The sequence below is a fragment of the Selaginella moellendorffii genome, unplaced genomic scaffold (genome assembly GCF_000143415.4).
Source record: "Selaginella moellendorffii unplaced genomic scaffold, v1.0 SELMOscaffold_15, whole genome shotgun sequence".
In the NCBI taxonomy this organism is placed as follows: domain Eukaryota; kingdom Viridiplantae; phylum Streptophyta; class Lycopodiopsida; order Selaginellales; family Selaginellaceae; genus Selaginella; species Selaginella moellendorffii.
In genome coordinates, this window is record NW_003314276.1 from 911,717 (window position 1) to 928,517 (window position 16,801).

Genomic DNA, 16,801 nt, shown 5'->3' on the forward strand with positions numbered 1-16,801 from the left:
CCAAGTCCTCTCCCCAGCACACAACCCTGCAGAGATGAGAGAGATCCTCCACATTCAAGGCGGCCAGTGCGGGAACCAGATTGGAGCAAAGTTCTGGGAGGTTGTGTGCGATGAGCACGGCATTGATCCCACCGGGACTTACCATGGCGACTCCGACCTCCAACTGGAGAGGATCAACGTCTACTTCAACGAGGCCAGCGGCGGACGCTACGTGCCGAGAGCGGTGCTCATGGATTTGGAGCCGGGTACCATGGACAGCGTGAGGTCGGGGCCGTATGGACAAATCTTCCGGCCAGACAACTTCGTCTTCGGCCAAACCGGAGCTGGTAACAACTGGGCCAAGGGACACTACACGGAGGGCGCGGAATTAATCGACTCGGTGCTGGACGTTGTGAGGAAGGAGGCCGAGGGATGCGATTGTCTCCAAGGCAAATCCCGCAAAACCCATGATCAAACTTGTCAAGTTCTTCGCTTGAATCTGTGCTTGCTTGCTTTTTCCTGTGTGCCAGGTTTCCAGATCTCCCACTCCATGGGAGGTGGGACTGGTTCGGGGATGGGGACGCTGCTCATCTCCAAGATTCGCGAGGAATACCCCGACCGAATGATGCTCACTTTCTCCATCATGCCGTCGCCCAAGGTGTCGGACACGGTGGTGGAGCCGTACAACGCAACGCTGTCCGTACACCAGCTGGTGGAGAACGCGGACGAGTGCATGGCGCTGGACAACGAGGCGCTGTACGACATCTGCTTCCGTACGCTCAAGCTGACGACCCCCACATGTACGTCAGAGGCCGTTGACACTGTCGGATCGTAACCATTGACTTTGATGTTTGCTTGCAGTCGGCGACTTGAACCACCTGATTTCGGCGACCATGAGCGGTGTGACCTGCTGCCTGCGGTTCCCCGGTCAACTCAACTCTGACCTCCGGAAGCTGGCGGTCAACCTCATCCCCTTCCCGCGCCTCCACTTCTTCATGGTGGGATTCGCGCCGTTGACCTCCCGGGGGTCGCAGCAGTACCGCGCGCTGACCGTGCCCGAGCTCACCCAGCAGATGTGGGACGCCAAGAACATGATGTGCGCCGCCGATCCCCGCCACGGCCGCTACCTCACCGCCTCAGCGATGTTCCGTGGCCGCATGAGCACCAAGGAGGTGGACGAGCAGATGCTCAACGTCCAGAACAAGAACTCGTCCTACTTCGTGGAGTGGATCCCCAACAACGTCAAGTCGAGCGTGTGCGACATCCCTCCCAAGGGCCTCAAGATGTCGGCCACCTTCATCGGGAACTCCACTGCCATCCAGGAGATGTTCAAGCGGGTAAGCGAGCAGTTCACGGCCATGTTCCGGCGGAAGGCGTTTCTTCACTGGTACACTGGCGAGGGGATGGACGAGATGGAGTTCACCGAGGCCGAGAGCAACATGAACGACCTCGTGTCCGAGTACCAGCAGTACCAAGACGCGTCGGCCGACGAGGAGGGAGAGTTTGAAGAAGAGGGCGCCGAGGCCTAGGCGGCGTGTGATCATGTCCAAGCACCATGGGACAATTTTCCTGTTCTTTGTTACCGAGCTAGTACCACAGTTTCAAAGATAGAGCAAGAGATTAGCAAGAGTTATGCTTTGAAACGAACTTGTTTCCTGAAAACAAAGCTTATTCCAGGCGACTTTTACATTCCGAGCACCATTTTCATTTGATTCTCCCAGTGCTCCTTAACTTGCTGGACGCGTTCCACGCGTTCTTTCTTCAGTCTTTCGTCCCAATAATCCATGCATCTGTTGACACAATCGAGAAAGACTTTTTCACTTGCCCGAAATAAAAGAAACTGAAAACCAACCTGTTTCTGATCATCAAGTTCAGCTCCGTCAGGAAAACCGCGCTCAGGTACACCCCGGGCTTCACGATGGAAGTCAAAGAAAAGAAAGGAAAAGCTCACATGCTAACTGTGCATTGATAGAGTTTTTTTACCTGTCGACAAAGCGGACACTTAGCCTCCTTGGTGGCAGACTTGACGCCTTGAATAGTTGGAATGGAGGCCGCAGAACATGCACAGGTATTGCAAAAGAGATGCCCGCAGCCCAGAGCCACTGGATCAAACAGTGTTTCCTAAAAGACAAACAAAGCTGAACCGGTGTAAAAATCGATATCATCTTACCAGACAGATCGAGCATGTAAGATCCGCTTCAAACGCTTGCGAATCGACGAGCGTACTCTGGAGAGTAGCCTTGGAATCGCCACATTCACAAGAGCAGTGTGCCAGTCCCTCGGGAGAGGATAAGTTCTCACCACTGCACGCGCTACTCTCGCCATTTTTCCCATCCTTCTTAACCTTGAGGCCATTTTCACCTTTCTCACCATCCTTTTCATCCTTGAGGTTGATGTAGAGAGCAGTTAGCTCGATCAGCCATGGGGACTGGAGGAGCTCCGCGTGCATGGATTGCAGTCGTGTTTTAAAAGCTTGCCCTGCTATTGAGCAATGCACCTGGCCATCCAAGTAGCGAAAAAGAAGCAAGTGAGGCTCCGCGCTAGCAAAGAAATACCTTGTCATACTTCTTTAGTATCTTGCGAATGGCCATGGCGTTCATCGAGGCATAGTTTACCAAGTTTCTTCCCTGATGGATCATCGTGTCATGATCTCCGCCAAAGTTGTGCCTCATGCGCAGTAGCATCCTCTGGAACTTGGGAGAGAGGTGGAATTCCAGGAGCTGCTGTGCGCAAGATTTGAAACAGCCCACCACGGCCGAAATCTCCTTGAGCAAATTGGGGAAAAAATTCCCATCGCAGACTGGTGATAAAGAAAACAAAAGAAAACACAATCGCGATGAGAATGTGAGCTTTACCTGGACACGCGATGGGGCCATTGCACGCGACAGACGATGGATCGCCGGCCGGTGGCGCCTTGAGGAGCTCTTGGCGGACGCAATGCTTGAGAGTCTTTTTGTGGCGCTTGAATTCCACGCACGAGCACCCCTTGAGAAGGTGTCCTTCCTTCTCCACATACTCAGTGTATCTCTTCCCAAACTTCATAATCCAGATCCACAGGCGGCGAATTATCGAGAAAAGAAGTTGCACCGGAGAGGAGGAGAGGATCTGAGACTGCTCTACCAATGGCTCACGCAAAGAAAACCTCTAAACCGCGAAGGCGCTGACCACGGCGCCAATACAAGCGGTCACGTCACTTTAATTTTATATTTCACTCATTAGTTTTTACGTGATTTCTTAGTTCCTATCTTCCACCACCATCACTAAACGTTAAGTTAGACCCTTTCGTTGGAAATATTTTGTCAGGGCTATAGTTTTCTAGAATCATTTTACTTGTTCTTATGTTAGAAGAGGCCTGTCATATGGATCTTTCACTTGGGATAGTAGCGACTCTTTCTCCTTAAGGAGCTGACTGAAACCTTTTGTTCTTGCTTGGCATTGACAAGGAGCCGATCGCAAAAAAAGGAAAGCTTAGCTTCTAGCATGATGATCTTACTCTTCCAGAGACTTCTTCCACTCGGTTGCTTGTGCTGTTCTTGCTTCCAAAGCTCCCTCCACATGATCAGGACATGGATTTGTGCCCTTGCAATGGATCCATCGAGTGATTTTCCCTGTGTCTTCCCACTAGACGGTAGAAGATTTTAACACTTAATAAAATTACACCATGTCAGATCTTCTATTATCCTAAATAATTGCCTCCATCTATTCACGTGTGGGTAAGTGGCAGGCAGCCAATTTTCTTGTAACCAAATAAGAATTTGTCACATGGCTTAGCAGTCACTATGTCAAAATACTAGTGATCCATTGTCCTCTCCAATCTTTCTGATGTTTCATAAGTTGTCTATACATCTAATGCACCAAAAAAAGGGATATAACAAGATGCTTTATGAATCAAACTGAATTCAGTCTTAAATATTGCAAACTCAAATTGCTTGGCAGGTTAAAGCTACTAATTAGATATCACAATTTAAAGTAGTGGTGAAACTTAGTATACTTTAGAAGGTACTTTAGCTAAACAAACTTAGTCTAATAGAATATAGACCTGGATGGAATCTTCCACCTAAAAACTACTAACTAGTGGAAAGAGGGAAAGAGGGCCTAAGTGAAGTGGCAGCTCTAATCCTTCTAGTAGTGAAGTATTGATTTTTTTTTTACTAACATTTTGGGTTAGTGCAACATTAGTGATTGCTCCATGAGCAGGAGCATTAAAAAGTTTTTGTAAACAATTAAATAAAACAACTTGAAAAATTATTTATAATAAAGGTTTAAATATAGAAGGAAAGAGTTTATGAATATGAGTGTACCATATAAACTCTATATAAAACCCTCATAATATTTGGAGCGCATGTGGTTTTTACCCTTTATTCTATGGTGATTTACCATAGGATAACCATAAAGTGGAACCTAAACCCTTCATGTGCCATGTGTCACATGCCACATGCCATGTGTCCAAAGGATAGTGAAGTGGAACCTGAGTTTCAAGGCTTTGGGCCATTGAACAAAGTAATGGAGCCAAACTCCCAAGCATGGAGCTAAGGAGTGAAGGAATTAGAGCACCGAATGACTCCCGAGTGATTACCCCAAGGAGTAAAGGGACAAGAATACAAAGCAACTTAGGATAGTCTTAAAGTATTTAGTATCCCAATGTTAAGACCATCACACAAAATGGAACCAAACAGAGTCTGGCGCTATTTTAGTATACTGATGGTCTAACATGAGGATATAGATACTCCATCAACTAGCATGGTATGGAACTTAAGCTTAGACCCAAGCCAAACACAGAACAAGGATAGGCACGCAAATAGGAGCTAGACTATGCCTCAAGTTAGTCAATCATACCCAACCTACCCACTATCCCTACTATACATTTGGAACCCCTTATATCAATATATCATTTGAGGCTGTTAATGCTACTATGTTGGATTGAATTTTTGGTGCTGTGGGGTGTGATTATGTTGGTGTTATGCCCATCCTTGATATGTTGCCATCTCCAACTTTTGTAAGACATGATTACACAACTTATCCTATTCTCAATATTCTACCATCTTCCGTTAATGTGAAGTGTGATTGTGATATTGATTGGCAAGCTATGGATGATGCAATCTAGTTTTTAGAAGATGTTCGAGGATCAAGTTTATGGGAAGACAATGTGTACGAGCTCAAGTGGATTCCAAAGTATGATGATGAGCTTGATTATTATGAAGATATTTTTGGAGATGAAGTGAAGAGTTCATGAGGTAGGTGTCAATCTTTCAATTTGTTATCTAATCTTTTTTCTTTTCCTTCTACCCTTTTCCAACCTTTTTTTATTTCTCGGCCACCTTCTTATGTTCCTAATATTTCTTCCTCATTTGCAGTGTTTTCTTCTTTTGACACGTCGATCATTTGTGACTCTCATGATTCTCATTCTCAGTCTAGTGTTGAGTTAAATGTTTTTTGTCCTCCTCATATTAATCTAGATGTTGAGTGTGTCCATGAAGTTGAAAATCTTGCTTTTGTTTCATTAGTAGAGTATTTGATCAGTTCTGGTGTTAAGTATTCCTCTATTCCAAGGGTTGAGTCACTTTGGCCAAATGTCACGAATGTGACTTTGGGTATCGAAAGTTACTTGTCAGCTAGTCCTTTTAGATACTCTTTCCTTACTGCCATGATGGCAAGAAGTCGGTATTGCTAGTTCCCTTTATCAGCCCCTCTTGTTCAAGTGTTAGTAAATTGGACTTTGCATCTGTACTTGGCCGGATGACCATAAGGAAGGAATTCCTAAGTGTCTATTTAGCTGAGCATACTTGGCCCGGCTTGTTAGTTCTCTTTTGCTCTGTCTTGCATTAGCTTGATAAGAACCCTCGCGTATTGAGACGTATTGTTTCTGGGTATTAGCAAGTATCAATAGCCTAGGAAGATATTCCTAAGACTGCTTTTCGAACACCATTTGGTTTGTATAAATTCTTGGTGATGCCGTTTGGTTTGAACAATGCTCTAACAACATTCCAGTGAATGATGCACGAGGTTCTTTATAATATGCTAGTAGTGATTATTGGCTTCCTTAATAATATTTTAATCTACTCAAAGGGGACATGAGAGGAACACATCCATGATGTTCATAAAGTGTTGGATCAGTTATGAGAAGTTGATTTAAAATTTGAAATGGTCGAAGTGTGTGTTTGGGTCCAAGGACACAACTTATCTTGGGTACTATATTTCCCTTGAGGGCTTGCAAGTTAAATCCTAACAAACTTGTGGCTGTTCTAAAATTCTCTACTCTAAAGTGTATAAGTGATGTGCAATGCTTCATGGGCAAAGTGCAATATCTTGGTTGTTTTGATGATCATTTTTTTCATCGCACTGCACTATTGCGAACATTGTTGAAATCATCAATGTCATCTTTAATCTGGTCTATGGACTATGAGCGAACGTTTATGGATCTCAAAGAGCTATTAACAACTCTTTTAGTTTTAGTGTATCTTGACTACACTTGACTTTTCATTTTGCGTGTGAATATTTTTGATATCAGTTTTAGGGATGTGCTGATGCAAAGGAGCCTGAGTGTGCCTGTGTGAGACACAAAATCCCTAAGCCCCAAAGTGGAGCTGGAAGGGCGCCATGTAGTAGTGGCCGAAACGAAAGCCAAATGAGCGTAACACATTTGCACTAAAAGCTTCAACTGGAAAGGTCGAGAGTGGGAGTGGAACTCCTAACAAAGTGCTCGAGGAACAAGCATGAAGCGAGCAATAAGCGAGGCTCCAAAAAGGGGACCCAAAAGGACCAACACATGACACGTGGAAGTGTCCGAGATGGAGTCCGAGATGGACCCGAGATGAACCCGAGATGAACCCGAGTTGGAGTCCGAGGTGGACCCGAGATGGAGTCTGAGATGGAGTCCGAGATGGACCTGAGATGGAGTCCGAGATGGAGTCCTAGATGGAGTCCGAGATGGAGTCCTAGATGGAGTCCGAGATGGACCCGAGATGGAGTCCGAGGTGGAGTTCGAGATGGACCCAAGACTGGGAACGTGACCAGGACCGAGACTAGGAACGAGACCGGGACCGAGACCGAGATCGGAACCGAGACCGAGACCGAGGCCAAGGCCGAGACCGAGCCCGAGCCCAAGTCTGAGTCCGAGTCCGAGTCCGAGTCCAAGTTCCTTTCTTCATCAGCTGGATGGATGGCCTAGTCTTTGAGAGACGGGATTGTGAGGTAGGTGGTGTTAGACCACTAGTGTGACTAAAGTGAATAGGCAGGGCCTTAGCGTAATGGGCTGATATATTGGTGGTACCTTGGGGTGTTAGTCATGGGATTGGACACGTGGAGCACTTGGACCAAGTGCAAAGGTTGAGTCGCATGGATGCCATCCTTGGGGTTAGCAAGCCTAAGTCCTGAATTGGACTTATAGAGGTTGTGAATGAAACTCCTCCAAGTGGTCGGAGGTGCGGTTAAGTGACTAAAGTAAAATGGAAAATTTAGTCTCTTACAATTTGGTATCGGAGCTGTTCCTTAGTCCAACTCTTATTGGTGGCCAAGTATATCACCACTTGTATTGGAATTGGAAAGTCCTAAGTATGGACCTATCCTCGAGGAGTAGCATGTCAAGAGGACATGGCTCTCCACTCGAGTTCATGCGTGAACTTGTGCACGATGTAGTGCATGGAAAAGGGCCAGTAAAGGAATGACTTTGGGATCTTGGGAATAATATGAGGGTTTCCTCAGAGAGTTGAGGATGTGATCCAGATGAGCGTTTGACGCAGCAAACGGGCTAATATAGTTGTGGTAAACAACTATAGTTGGGATCACGGGGAAGATGTAGACTCCAAAACGATAAAGGAGTCACAAGATTACCCTCATATAGTGGAGGCTGGTGCTCATAAACTTGAGACCGGAATTGATGACCGAGGGAGGTCAAATACAGAAAAGGACACAAATCCTTGAAATGGTAGCCGGGGTTACCTCTAATAAATACTGGAACAACCTAAGGAATTGGGGGGTGTACTTAGAGGATGAGTTGGTATTCTCATCACATGGACAAGTGGTCATAAGGGGCAAAAGGTTGCCCCTAGAGAACAAATCAAGTGTCGGAGTAACACTTGCAAAGATGGTCCTTGTGAGTAGGATATGAATACAAGGAATTGTATTCCAGTGAGCTAGCACCTCAAAAGTAAGACCTCATGGGTTGTCGAATTAACAATGTCCAAAAAGTTGAATGACTCCAAGAGAGTCAAGGAATAATTTTAAGGGCTTTAGGAAAGCATTTGTACTGAGGTGTGTGGTGCCCCACAAAGGATGGGGAGGATCTTGAGATCCAAGCATGAGAGCAGTGTGTATCTCATTGATGGCAGAAGGTGCCATGCTAAAGTCGTGGGAAAGAATTTCCCAGAAGAAAACAACTTTGACACAAAGTTGTGCATGAACTCTATAGTGCAGTGTTAATAGATAATTGGCATAAGAGACAACCATATTGGTTTTGGCAAAAATACTTGGACACAAGTAAGAAGTGTCATAAAGGTAGGCTCGTGGAGCTGATGGTGTGAAGACACCGAAGGTGCCAAGGTGTGCTGCCTTGAGGTTAAGCTGGCGGGTTCATGAGAACCCCTTCCAAAGGAATCCCAATGGAAATGGAAATAGCATAGCCTAAGCTGGAAGGCATGCGATTAGAGTGTGGTGACCGAGATAATGATGGAGGTGTGGAAGCACCAGCAATGAGTTGTAGGACTTGACAACTGTGAGGCAACTAAGCAAAAGGTGCAAAATAATTCATAAACTAGTAGAAGGTAACTAGACTTTTTATTGGAATAAGGAAGTTCGATATACCCTTATGGGGGATAAATTGCTTATGTTGCAACATAGTAAGTCAATGTCGAAAAGGGAATGTTCATTGTCAGAGAGGCCATCATTGGGACACCCAAACACTCTAGAACACCAGAAGGGGGTATTTGGTGTCATGAGGGCAATGGATAATGCCCAAGGGACAAAGTCCCTAGTGAATGAAGGATAGGAGGTGTTATCCAAATGTCCAAGGTTGTGGAGATGGGAAAAGTCTGTTTACCCAAATTGGACAAAGCCAAAGAGGGATTTTGGCAAGGCTAGTGATGAGCATATAAAGGCCCATAAGTAGCAACGGTGATCCTAGTGTGTAGGATTATAAGGTGAGTCAAACCCGGATTGAGGAACCACTCCCTAGGCTGTCGGGTAGGTTCATCCTTATGAATACTTGCCAAGGCATGGTAGAAAGTGCAAAGCGATCTTCCTAGTCTTGAGGAGAATAACCGAAGGAAATGTATGAGGCCAAAAGGCAAGTAGTATAGGGATAGAATCGAACCATAGGAATTGACAGGCATGACCAAGGGTGGTTATGCAAGTTGGGAATAGAGAATCAAGTGGGTGCTCAAGCATGTTGTTACTAGCAACCGAGATGCCATGGAAAGTCTAAAGCATGGGATTGCCTATGTTAGACTATATGGTAATTGGAAAGCTAGCGAAAGGAGAGACCTTAGCAAGCTAAGGAACAGAGTTCCTTGAACATTCCCCTAGGTAAATAAGTATCTAGTCAGCCAAGTGTAAATGGTTCATAAAACGCGCGAAATCAGAGTGGTGCAACAGAAGCGTGGTCTTGAAGCTTGCCATGAGGCGAGGCTATCAAGATTGGGGAAGTAGTTCCCGAGTGTTCAAAAAGAGGGCTTTGAATGAAAGTCGATGGTTAAGGACTTTCATGCTTATGCATGAACCATGTTATGGTGGCTAAATGACTTGCTAAGTGAGATTGGCAAGTTGAGGGGAACAAATACCCTAGTTGAAGGAGCCAACTTCAAAGGGGTGGCCCAAGGGGACAAGCATGGAGGAGTCCATGCATGATCACAGACATGTCAAGTGAGAGGACTTGGCAGTGCGGAGGAACTAGGTTCCTAAGTTGTGATCTGTAGCGCGCTTTAAGTATAAGTTGGTGCACTAGCGTGGGGAGTCACGCCAGGCATCCTGCGTGATGCCACTCGTAGATGCATATACGGAGGTTAGGTTTGAGTCCCGACCCTCTAATGCTTGAGTTCGAGTCCCAAATCACTAAGGCGTGGTGATGGTTTGGAATATGAGGACACTCATTTTTCGATGGTCATGGACTCTCAGTGAGGAGACTGGTTTGGGCACACTGCCAAGCGAGGATGCCTCGGAGTCGTGATGCACAGTTAGATTGCTTAGTGTGGCTCAGCAAATCTAACTTGAACACTTTGGTGCAAAGGGCACCAAGGACATGGTGAATGAGATGGGGACACCCAGTCTTGGTTGCTATGGACCCTTGGTTGGATGGGCTGGCTTGGGTGCACCACCAAGTGTGGGGGATGCCTCTGGGGTCATGGTCAACAATTTAAAGGTCTAAAAGACCTAATACCTATTGGCAAACTTGTTAAGGTGCCAAAGTTAGATCACTAGGTGATTTTATGGCCAAAACAAAACAAGGTCCTTGTGAAGTTATTTCCTAGTTCAAAGTGTTGGTTTGAACTATTGATGATGGTGTGGCTTGGTCAAAGTGACCAAGTGGGAAAAACACCTAATGGAAATGATCTGTGGCAATGCGATGGCATAGTGAGTCCAAAGAAGTAATCTCTATAAGAGACCCATGAGAGGGTCACAATGTTGGGCTAGAGATAGAGCCCACAACAGAAAATGCTAAAGAGACTTACTAGTGGTGAATACCCTCTAAACTTAGCAAAGTAAAGTCTTTGCTGTGGAACCGAAAGGATATCTCGAGAATGGAGGTAGCGATCTGATGTTGCTAGGTGCAACAATCCAGGATAGGAACAAAAGACTAATGGCTAAGAAAAGAGCGATGGGAATCATGGGAAAGAATCCAAAAGGCAAAGTTAGGCTAGGAACACTAATGTGTTGGGTGCTAACGAATTGTGGGAAAGACAATGTGTTTTCAAAGATGGATTCCTAATTGCTCCGATTTGGCGAAAGTGGAAGCTCCAAGGGAGGAGCGGTAAAGTAGCCAAATGATAGGGCCATGGACAACCCTAGCACAAAGTATGATAATTGGAACTTAATGCCCAAGGTGGCATGAAATAGAAGAGAGGATGATAGTGCCCTCAAGTAAAGAACTTCATAGGATGGGGAAGTGGAGTTGAACAATATGTGCAATGCCAGGTGTCGGAGACACCTAGGAAATTGACTTTGAGAAGTCAGAATTAAAAATTCTAAAGTGCAAGGGTTATATCGATAGAAAGTGAGACCATTCGAAAATGAGTAGTGGGATTGAGTTAGAGAAGGTGTCTCTAATAGGTTTAGTGAGAATTAAACTAATAAAAGGAGAGAACCACCATAAGTGGTCGAATGAGCCTCTAAATTGGAGAAGCTGTGCTCCTTAGAGGATGGACAAGGCATGGTGAGCCTTTGGTGTCAAACCATAGACAAATATTGGCTGGGTGCCAAGGATGGAAATGGTAATACGTGTGGGTTTTACTTTACAAAAGGGTTTACCGTTCGATGAGGACATTGAACTTCATCTATGAGTGGTGGAGTTGTGAGACACAAAATCCCTAAGCCCTAAAGTGGAGCTGGAAGGGCGCCATGTGGTAGTGGCTGAAGCGAAAGCCAAACGAGCGTAACACGTTTGGACTAAAAGCTCCGACTGGAAAGGTTGAGAGCGGGAGTGGAACTCCCAACAAAGTGCTCGAGGAACGAGCACGAAGCGAGCAATAAGCGAGGCTCCAAAAAAGGGACCCAAAAGGACTAACACATGACACGTGGAAGTGTCCGAGATGGAGTCCGATATGGAGTCCGAGATGGACCCGAGATGGAGTCCGAGATGGACCCGAGATGGACCCGAGTTGGAGTCCGAGGTGGACCCGAGATGGAGTCTGAGATGGAGTCCGAGATGGACCCAAGATGGAGTCCGAGATGGAGTTCGAGATGGACCCGAGATGGAGTCCGAGATGGAGTCCAAGATGGACCCGAGATGGAGTCCGAGATGGAGTCCAAGATGGACCCGAGATGGAGTCCGAGATGGAGTCCAAGATGGACCCGAGATGGAGTCCGAGATGGAGTCTGAGATGGACCCGAGATGGAGTCTGAGATGGACCCGAGATGGAGTCTGAGATGGACCCGAGATGGAGTCTGAGATGGACTCGAGATGGACCCGAGATGGAGTCCGAGATGGACCCGAGATGGAGTTTGAGATGGAGTCTGAGATGGACCCGAGATGGAGTCCGAGATGGACCCGAGATGGAGTCCGAAGTCGAGACCGAGATTGGGAACGAGACCGGGACCGAGACCGAGACCAAGATTGGGACCGAGACCGAGGCTGAGGCCGAGACTGAGCCCGAGCCTGAGTCCAAGTCCAAGTCCGAGTCTGAGTCTGAGTCCAAGTCCGAGTTCAAGTCTGAGAGGGTGAAAGCCCAAAGCGTTCGTCTCCCAGACCCTGGGGGGTTTGGTAAGCTCCAAAAGTATAGTAAGGGGGAGGACTGCAGTGGAGCCAGTTTGGCCAGGAAAGGCCAGTTTGGCCCAGGAAGGCTATACCCAGTGTTGGGAGATGAGCTGCCCATTGGGAAGTCCAAGACTAGAGTGAACACGGACCAACAAGCGGGGTAGTTTGGTGAAGTGTTCAAGAGCCAGCTTTAGTTCCCCCGGGAGATTGACTGGCCAATTCTCCCAGTCCAAGTGTGGGTGGCACTACCTACTTGGATACCTAGTGTGGCTCAACAGAACCTCGCTCTAAGCCCATGGCTAGAGCACTCAAAGGCAGAAGGCAAGGAGAGTACCCACGAGGCTCGCGTAGGGCCACGGTGTTCCGAAATGTTGCCCCAAAGTCCTAGACTGTGGAAAGGAAGAGGAGTAACCCTCTGGTGTGGTGACCAAAGACACAGTCACCCAGTGAGGAAGTCCCAGAGGACAGTTGGACTTAGTGGTCGAGCCTATGGGCTTTGATCTAGTGGCAATGTTGATGAACACAGCCATGGACAGAAAGGGACTTGGTGGGGACTGGAAGAGAGATATTGGGGAAGGCTATTCCCCATGTCTATGGGCATCCTAAAGATGCTAAGGAGTGGATCTAGGATGATCACTCATGGACGGATGGCCTAGCCTTTGAGAGACGGGATTGTGATGCAGGTGGTGTTAGTCCACCGGTGTGACCAAGGTGAATGGGCATGGCCTTAGTGTAACAGGCCGATATGTCGGTGGTTCAGACACGTGGAGCACTTGGACTAAGTGCAAAGGTTGAGTGGCATGGATGCCATTCTCGAGGCTAGCAAGCCCCAAGTCCTAACTGGGATTTATGGAGGTTGTGAATGAGACTCCTCCAAGTGGTCGGAGGTGCGGTTAAGTGACCAAAGTAAAATGGAAAATTTAGTCTATTACAGCTTGGTTAGTGCCATCCCATTATATATATTAGCTGTACATTATAACCAATGGAGGTGAACTACTCCATGATAGAAAAAGAGTGTTTAGCAACAGTTTGGGGTTTCAAGAAATTTCATGTATATCTATATAGTTCTTGGACATTATTAAAAAATGATCATTGTAGCGCACCTGAATTTGGAGCCGAACTCCAAGCCCGTTGCGCTACAAAACGAGGGTCCGATACAATCCCACGAGCACCAGCTCCCCGTATCTAGCACCTACACGCAAAATAGTGTCAGACGGAGTCTGGCACAATTTTGGCATATCGGTGGCCTAATGCGAGGAGGAGGGTACTCCACCAACTAGAGCAGCGTGGAGCTTGGGCTTAAGCCCAAGCCAGACGCAGAACAAGGAGCGACACAGCCCAGCGGAAGCCAAACTAATGTCTCAGGTGGTCGGACATGCATTCCAACCACTATCCTTACTATACATTTGGAACCCCCCCCTTGAGGAACACACGCTTTGGGCTTTCACCCCAAGCCTCCCTTAGTACCAAAAGTTAGTCTCTGGGACAAGCTTGAAACTTACTAAATATGGAATGGCGCTAGATTGCGAATTTGGACACGGGACGAACACCATTGTGTTTGGGCCGATCCCTACATTCCGTAGATATGCCAAATGAGCTGATCTAGACACTTTCCATAAATAGCATTTGGGATCGAAATGAGACTAACACAAAGGGCGTGATAGCGAGGGTGTTTGGCAAACACGGTAAGCTATCATCCGGCAATATTGAGGGACTAATCTCAATACGCGAGGGTTCTTGTCACTAGCTAGTGCAAGACACTACGAGACAGGAATTCCTTACTGGGCTAAGTATGCTTAGCTAATAGCACATAGGAATTCCGTCCTTATGCTCATCCGGTCTAAGTACACTCGAAATGCCCAGTTAACTCCACTAGCACAAGAGAGGCTACTAAAGGGATCCAACTGTACCGATCTCCTGCCGTCATGGCAGTAAGGAAAGAGTGTCCGTAAGGACTGGTCGACAAGTATCTTTCGATACCCGAAGTCACATTCACGACACTCTCCCCCCCTTGGGGAAGATCGACGTCCTCGTCGATGCATACTCGAGTCTAGCAAACTGTCAAGGAAACAACTCCGAAAGTTAACGGAAAGCACACTATGTGGGAAACACACTGACTTAAATGAGTTATGGAACGACCTCTCCTCTACGTCCAAAGACGTTAAGACTCAGACACCCTCCGGCCATCACCGACAAGGAAATGACTAACAGAGTTAACCACCCTTGCTGTTCCGAGTACCACTCGGCTTACAAAGGAATGATACATCCCTGCCCGCAGGGACATAGGGAGAAGGCCAAAGGCCCAACTTCCCCTGGGCAAGAAATCAATCCCGTCGGGAAGATTTAGATAACTACTATAAACTGGCAGATTAAGTTGTTTACACGACCACGCCCCTTTTCGAAAATGAGTCATCGAGAGAGAGGCAGGGACTTGTGATCAGTCTATAATAGTTATCCCCATGGTTATGGATTGGACCCATGCACCGAAGTGCCGAAGTTAGTCTGCCAAAATTGACCCAAGTACGAACAAATGAGAGGAACGACACTTTGATTTATAGAAATATATTACTTTATTAGTTTGCAAGATTTATTACAAGGTTTTTACAAAAACTAGTGTTGATTACTATTCTCATACTCCGTGATAAGCTCACGGGCATGTGCAAGATTACTAAGAGGCTCCCAAGTTGATTCACAAGTTGGGTAACCTTTCCATTTAACTAGATATTCCTTCACACGAGCCCGTCTCCGGAACCGGGAATCCAAGATAGTTTCTACTTCGTATTCAGGTTTACCGTCCACAACATTTGGTGGCGGACGAATCTCCCCTTGACGTGCAACATCCATAGTGTAAGGAGTCAATAGGTTGGCATAAAATACATTATGAACATTGGACATCTCCGCAGGCAGATCCAACCGATAGGATACATCACCAATGCGTTTAAGCACTCAATAGGGTCCAACATATCTTGGCAAAAGCTTCCGAGACAAAGAACCCTTAATGTTCAAGTTTCGGGAAGATAGCCACACCTGATCTCCCACTTGATAGGATACATCCCGACGATGGTGATCCTTATCACGTCGATACCTATCCTGAGCTTTGCCCATTGCCTCAGTTGCTCTAGACCAACCTTGACGTAGCTGCTCCGCATAAGTCTCAACGGCCGGGACCAACACCTCGGACATTGGTTTTGGTACAACAATCTGTTGGGGAACCCCACGAGCATTCCCTTGCAGCATCTCCCATGGAGAACAGCCTATAGCGCTATGAAATGTGTTGTTGTAACATATTTCTGCTGTATCCAAATGCTCAACCCAGTCGCGTTGGTCCGCTGCGACATAGTACCGCAGATAATCCTCAACTTGAGCATTCACACGTTCGGTCTGCCCATCAGTCTGAGGATGATAAGCCGTACTAAACTTTAACTTGGTACCAAACAACTGGAACAGTCTGCCCCAAAACTTCCCCGTAAACCTCGAATCCCTATCTGAGATCATCTCTTTGGGAAGACCACGAACTCGCACTACTTCATGGAAAAAGAGCTTTGCTGCTTGTTTCGCATTCACTGTTCCCACAGTTGGAATGAAGTGTGCAATCTTCGACAACCGATCCACAACAACCATCAAAGTATCATAACCCTTAGACTTTAGCAAGCAAGTGACGAAATCAAGTGTCACACTTTGAAATGGCCATGTTGGTGCTGGAATGCACTGCAACTTTCCAGCCTGCTTCTCAGCTTTGCGCTTACATTGCTGGCATATAGGGCAGGAACAGACATAGTCTGCTACATCACCTTCCATACCAGACCAGAAAAATCCCTTTTTCAACGAAGCTAGCGTCTTTCGCTGTCCATCATGTCCCGCTGTTGGAACATCATGATGTTCCCGCAAAAATAACTGCTGCAGGTCCTTAGAGGGAAGATACAATCTTTCTTGCTTATAGAATATAAGCCCATCCCGAACTGAGAAGTGAAGCTTCGCATTAGTGCGACTAGCAACTTTTGCTGCTTCGCTACTAGGGTTCTGCTTCAACAACCCCGCACGGCATAAGATTGCCTTCGCCAATGGATTACTTCCATATGAAGCCTGAACGTCCTCCAACCAATCCGAACTGATAGCCGATATTGCCCAGAATTGAGCTTGACGACTTAACATATCCGGAACAATATTGTCTTTACCAAGTTTATATATAATTTCAATATCATATCTAGCTAGCTTCTCTTGCCAACGAGCTTGCTTCGGCATAAGCTTAGGCTGCATAGCAAAGTAGCTCAGTGTGTTACTATCTGTATAAACCTTAGTGTGTCCACCCAAGTAGTGTCTCCAGTGTTCTAGGGCCGACACTATAGCAAACATCTCTTTCTCATGCATTGGCCATCTTCGTTGGGTTTCATCCAATTTCTTGGAATAGAATGCAACGGG

General features: G+C 46.6%; 2 protein-coding genes across 4 annotated transcripts; one reads left to right on the forward strand and one right to left on the reverse strand.

Moving 5' to 3' along the window:
- Positions 1–25: 25 nt before the first annotated feature.
- LOC9633471 (tubulin beta-1/beta-2 chain) lies at positions 26–1,508 on the forward strand. Its single transcript, XM_024675675.1, has 3 exons — positions 26–428; positions 510–779; positions 841–1,508. The coding sequence occupies exons 1-3, from the start codon at positions 35–37 to the stop codon at positions 1,506–1,508; spliced, it is 1,332 nt and encodes a 443-aa protein (XP_024531443.1). The 5' UTR covers positions 26–34.
- Positions 1,509–1,589: 81 nt separating this feature from the next.
- Positions 1,590–3,160, reverse strand: LOC9632964 (probable E3 ubiquitin-protein ligase BAH1-like 1). Of its 3 annotated transcripts, XM_024675657.1 has the most exons (6): positions 2,835–3,160; positions 2,535–2,779; positions 2,150–2,476; positions 1,963–2,100; positions 1,832–1,890; positions 1,590–1,769 (listed from the first exon to the last, which is right to left on the reverse strand). In XM_024675657.1, exons 1-6 carry the CDS (start codon positions 3,019–3,021, stop codon positions 1,664–1,666), a joined length of 1,062 nt encoding a protein of 353 aa, XP_024531425.1. In that variant the 5' UTR covers positions 3,022–3,160; the 3' UTR covers positions 1,590–1,663. The 3 variants fall into 3 exon arrangements, with proteins under 3 accessions (XP_024531425.1, XP_024531424.1, XP_024531426.1); XM_024675656.1 differs by having other exon boundaries at positions 2,535–3,160; XM_024675658.1 differs by having other exon boundaries at positions 1,600–1,769; positions 1,832–1,837; positions 2,535–3,160.
- Between the last annotated feature and the right edge of the window lie 13,641 nt (positions 3,161–16,801).

Coding starts and splice junctions, on each gene's coding strand:
- LOC9633471 (XM_024675675.1), top strand. CDS start 35: ATGAGAGAGATCCTCCACATTCAAGGCGGCCAGTGCGGGAACCAGATT. Junction 429..509: donor GGGATGCGATTGTCTCCAAG/GCAAATCCCGCA, acceptor CCTGTGTGCCAG/GTTTCCAGATCTCCCACTCC. Junction 780..840: donor CAAGCTGACGACCCCCACAT/GTACGTCAGAGG, acceptor GTTTGCTTGCAG/TCGGCGACTTGAACCACCTG.
- LOC9632964 (XM_024675656.1), bottom strand. CDS start 2,993: ATGTGGAGAAGGAAGGACACCTTCTCAAGGGGTGCTCGTGCGTGGAAT. Junction 2,477..2,534: donor TACTAAAGAAGTATGACAAG/GTATTTCTTTGC, acceptor TTGGATGGCCAG/GTGCATTGCTCAATAGCAGG. Junction 1,891..1,962: donor AGTGTCCGCTTTGTCGACAG/GTAAAAAAACTC, acceptor TCCATCGTGAAG/CCCGGGGTGTACCTGAGCGC.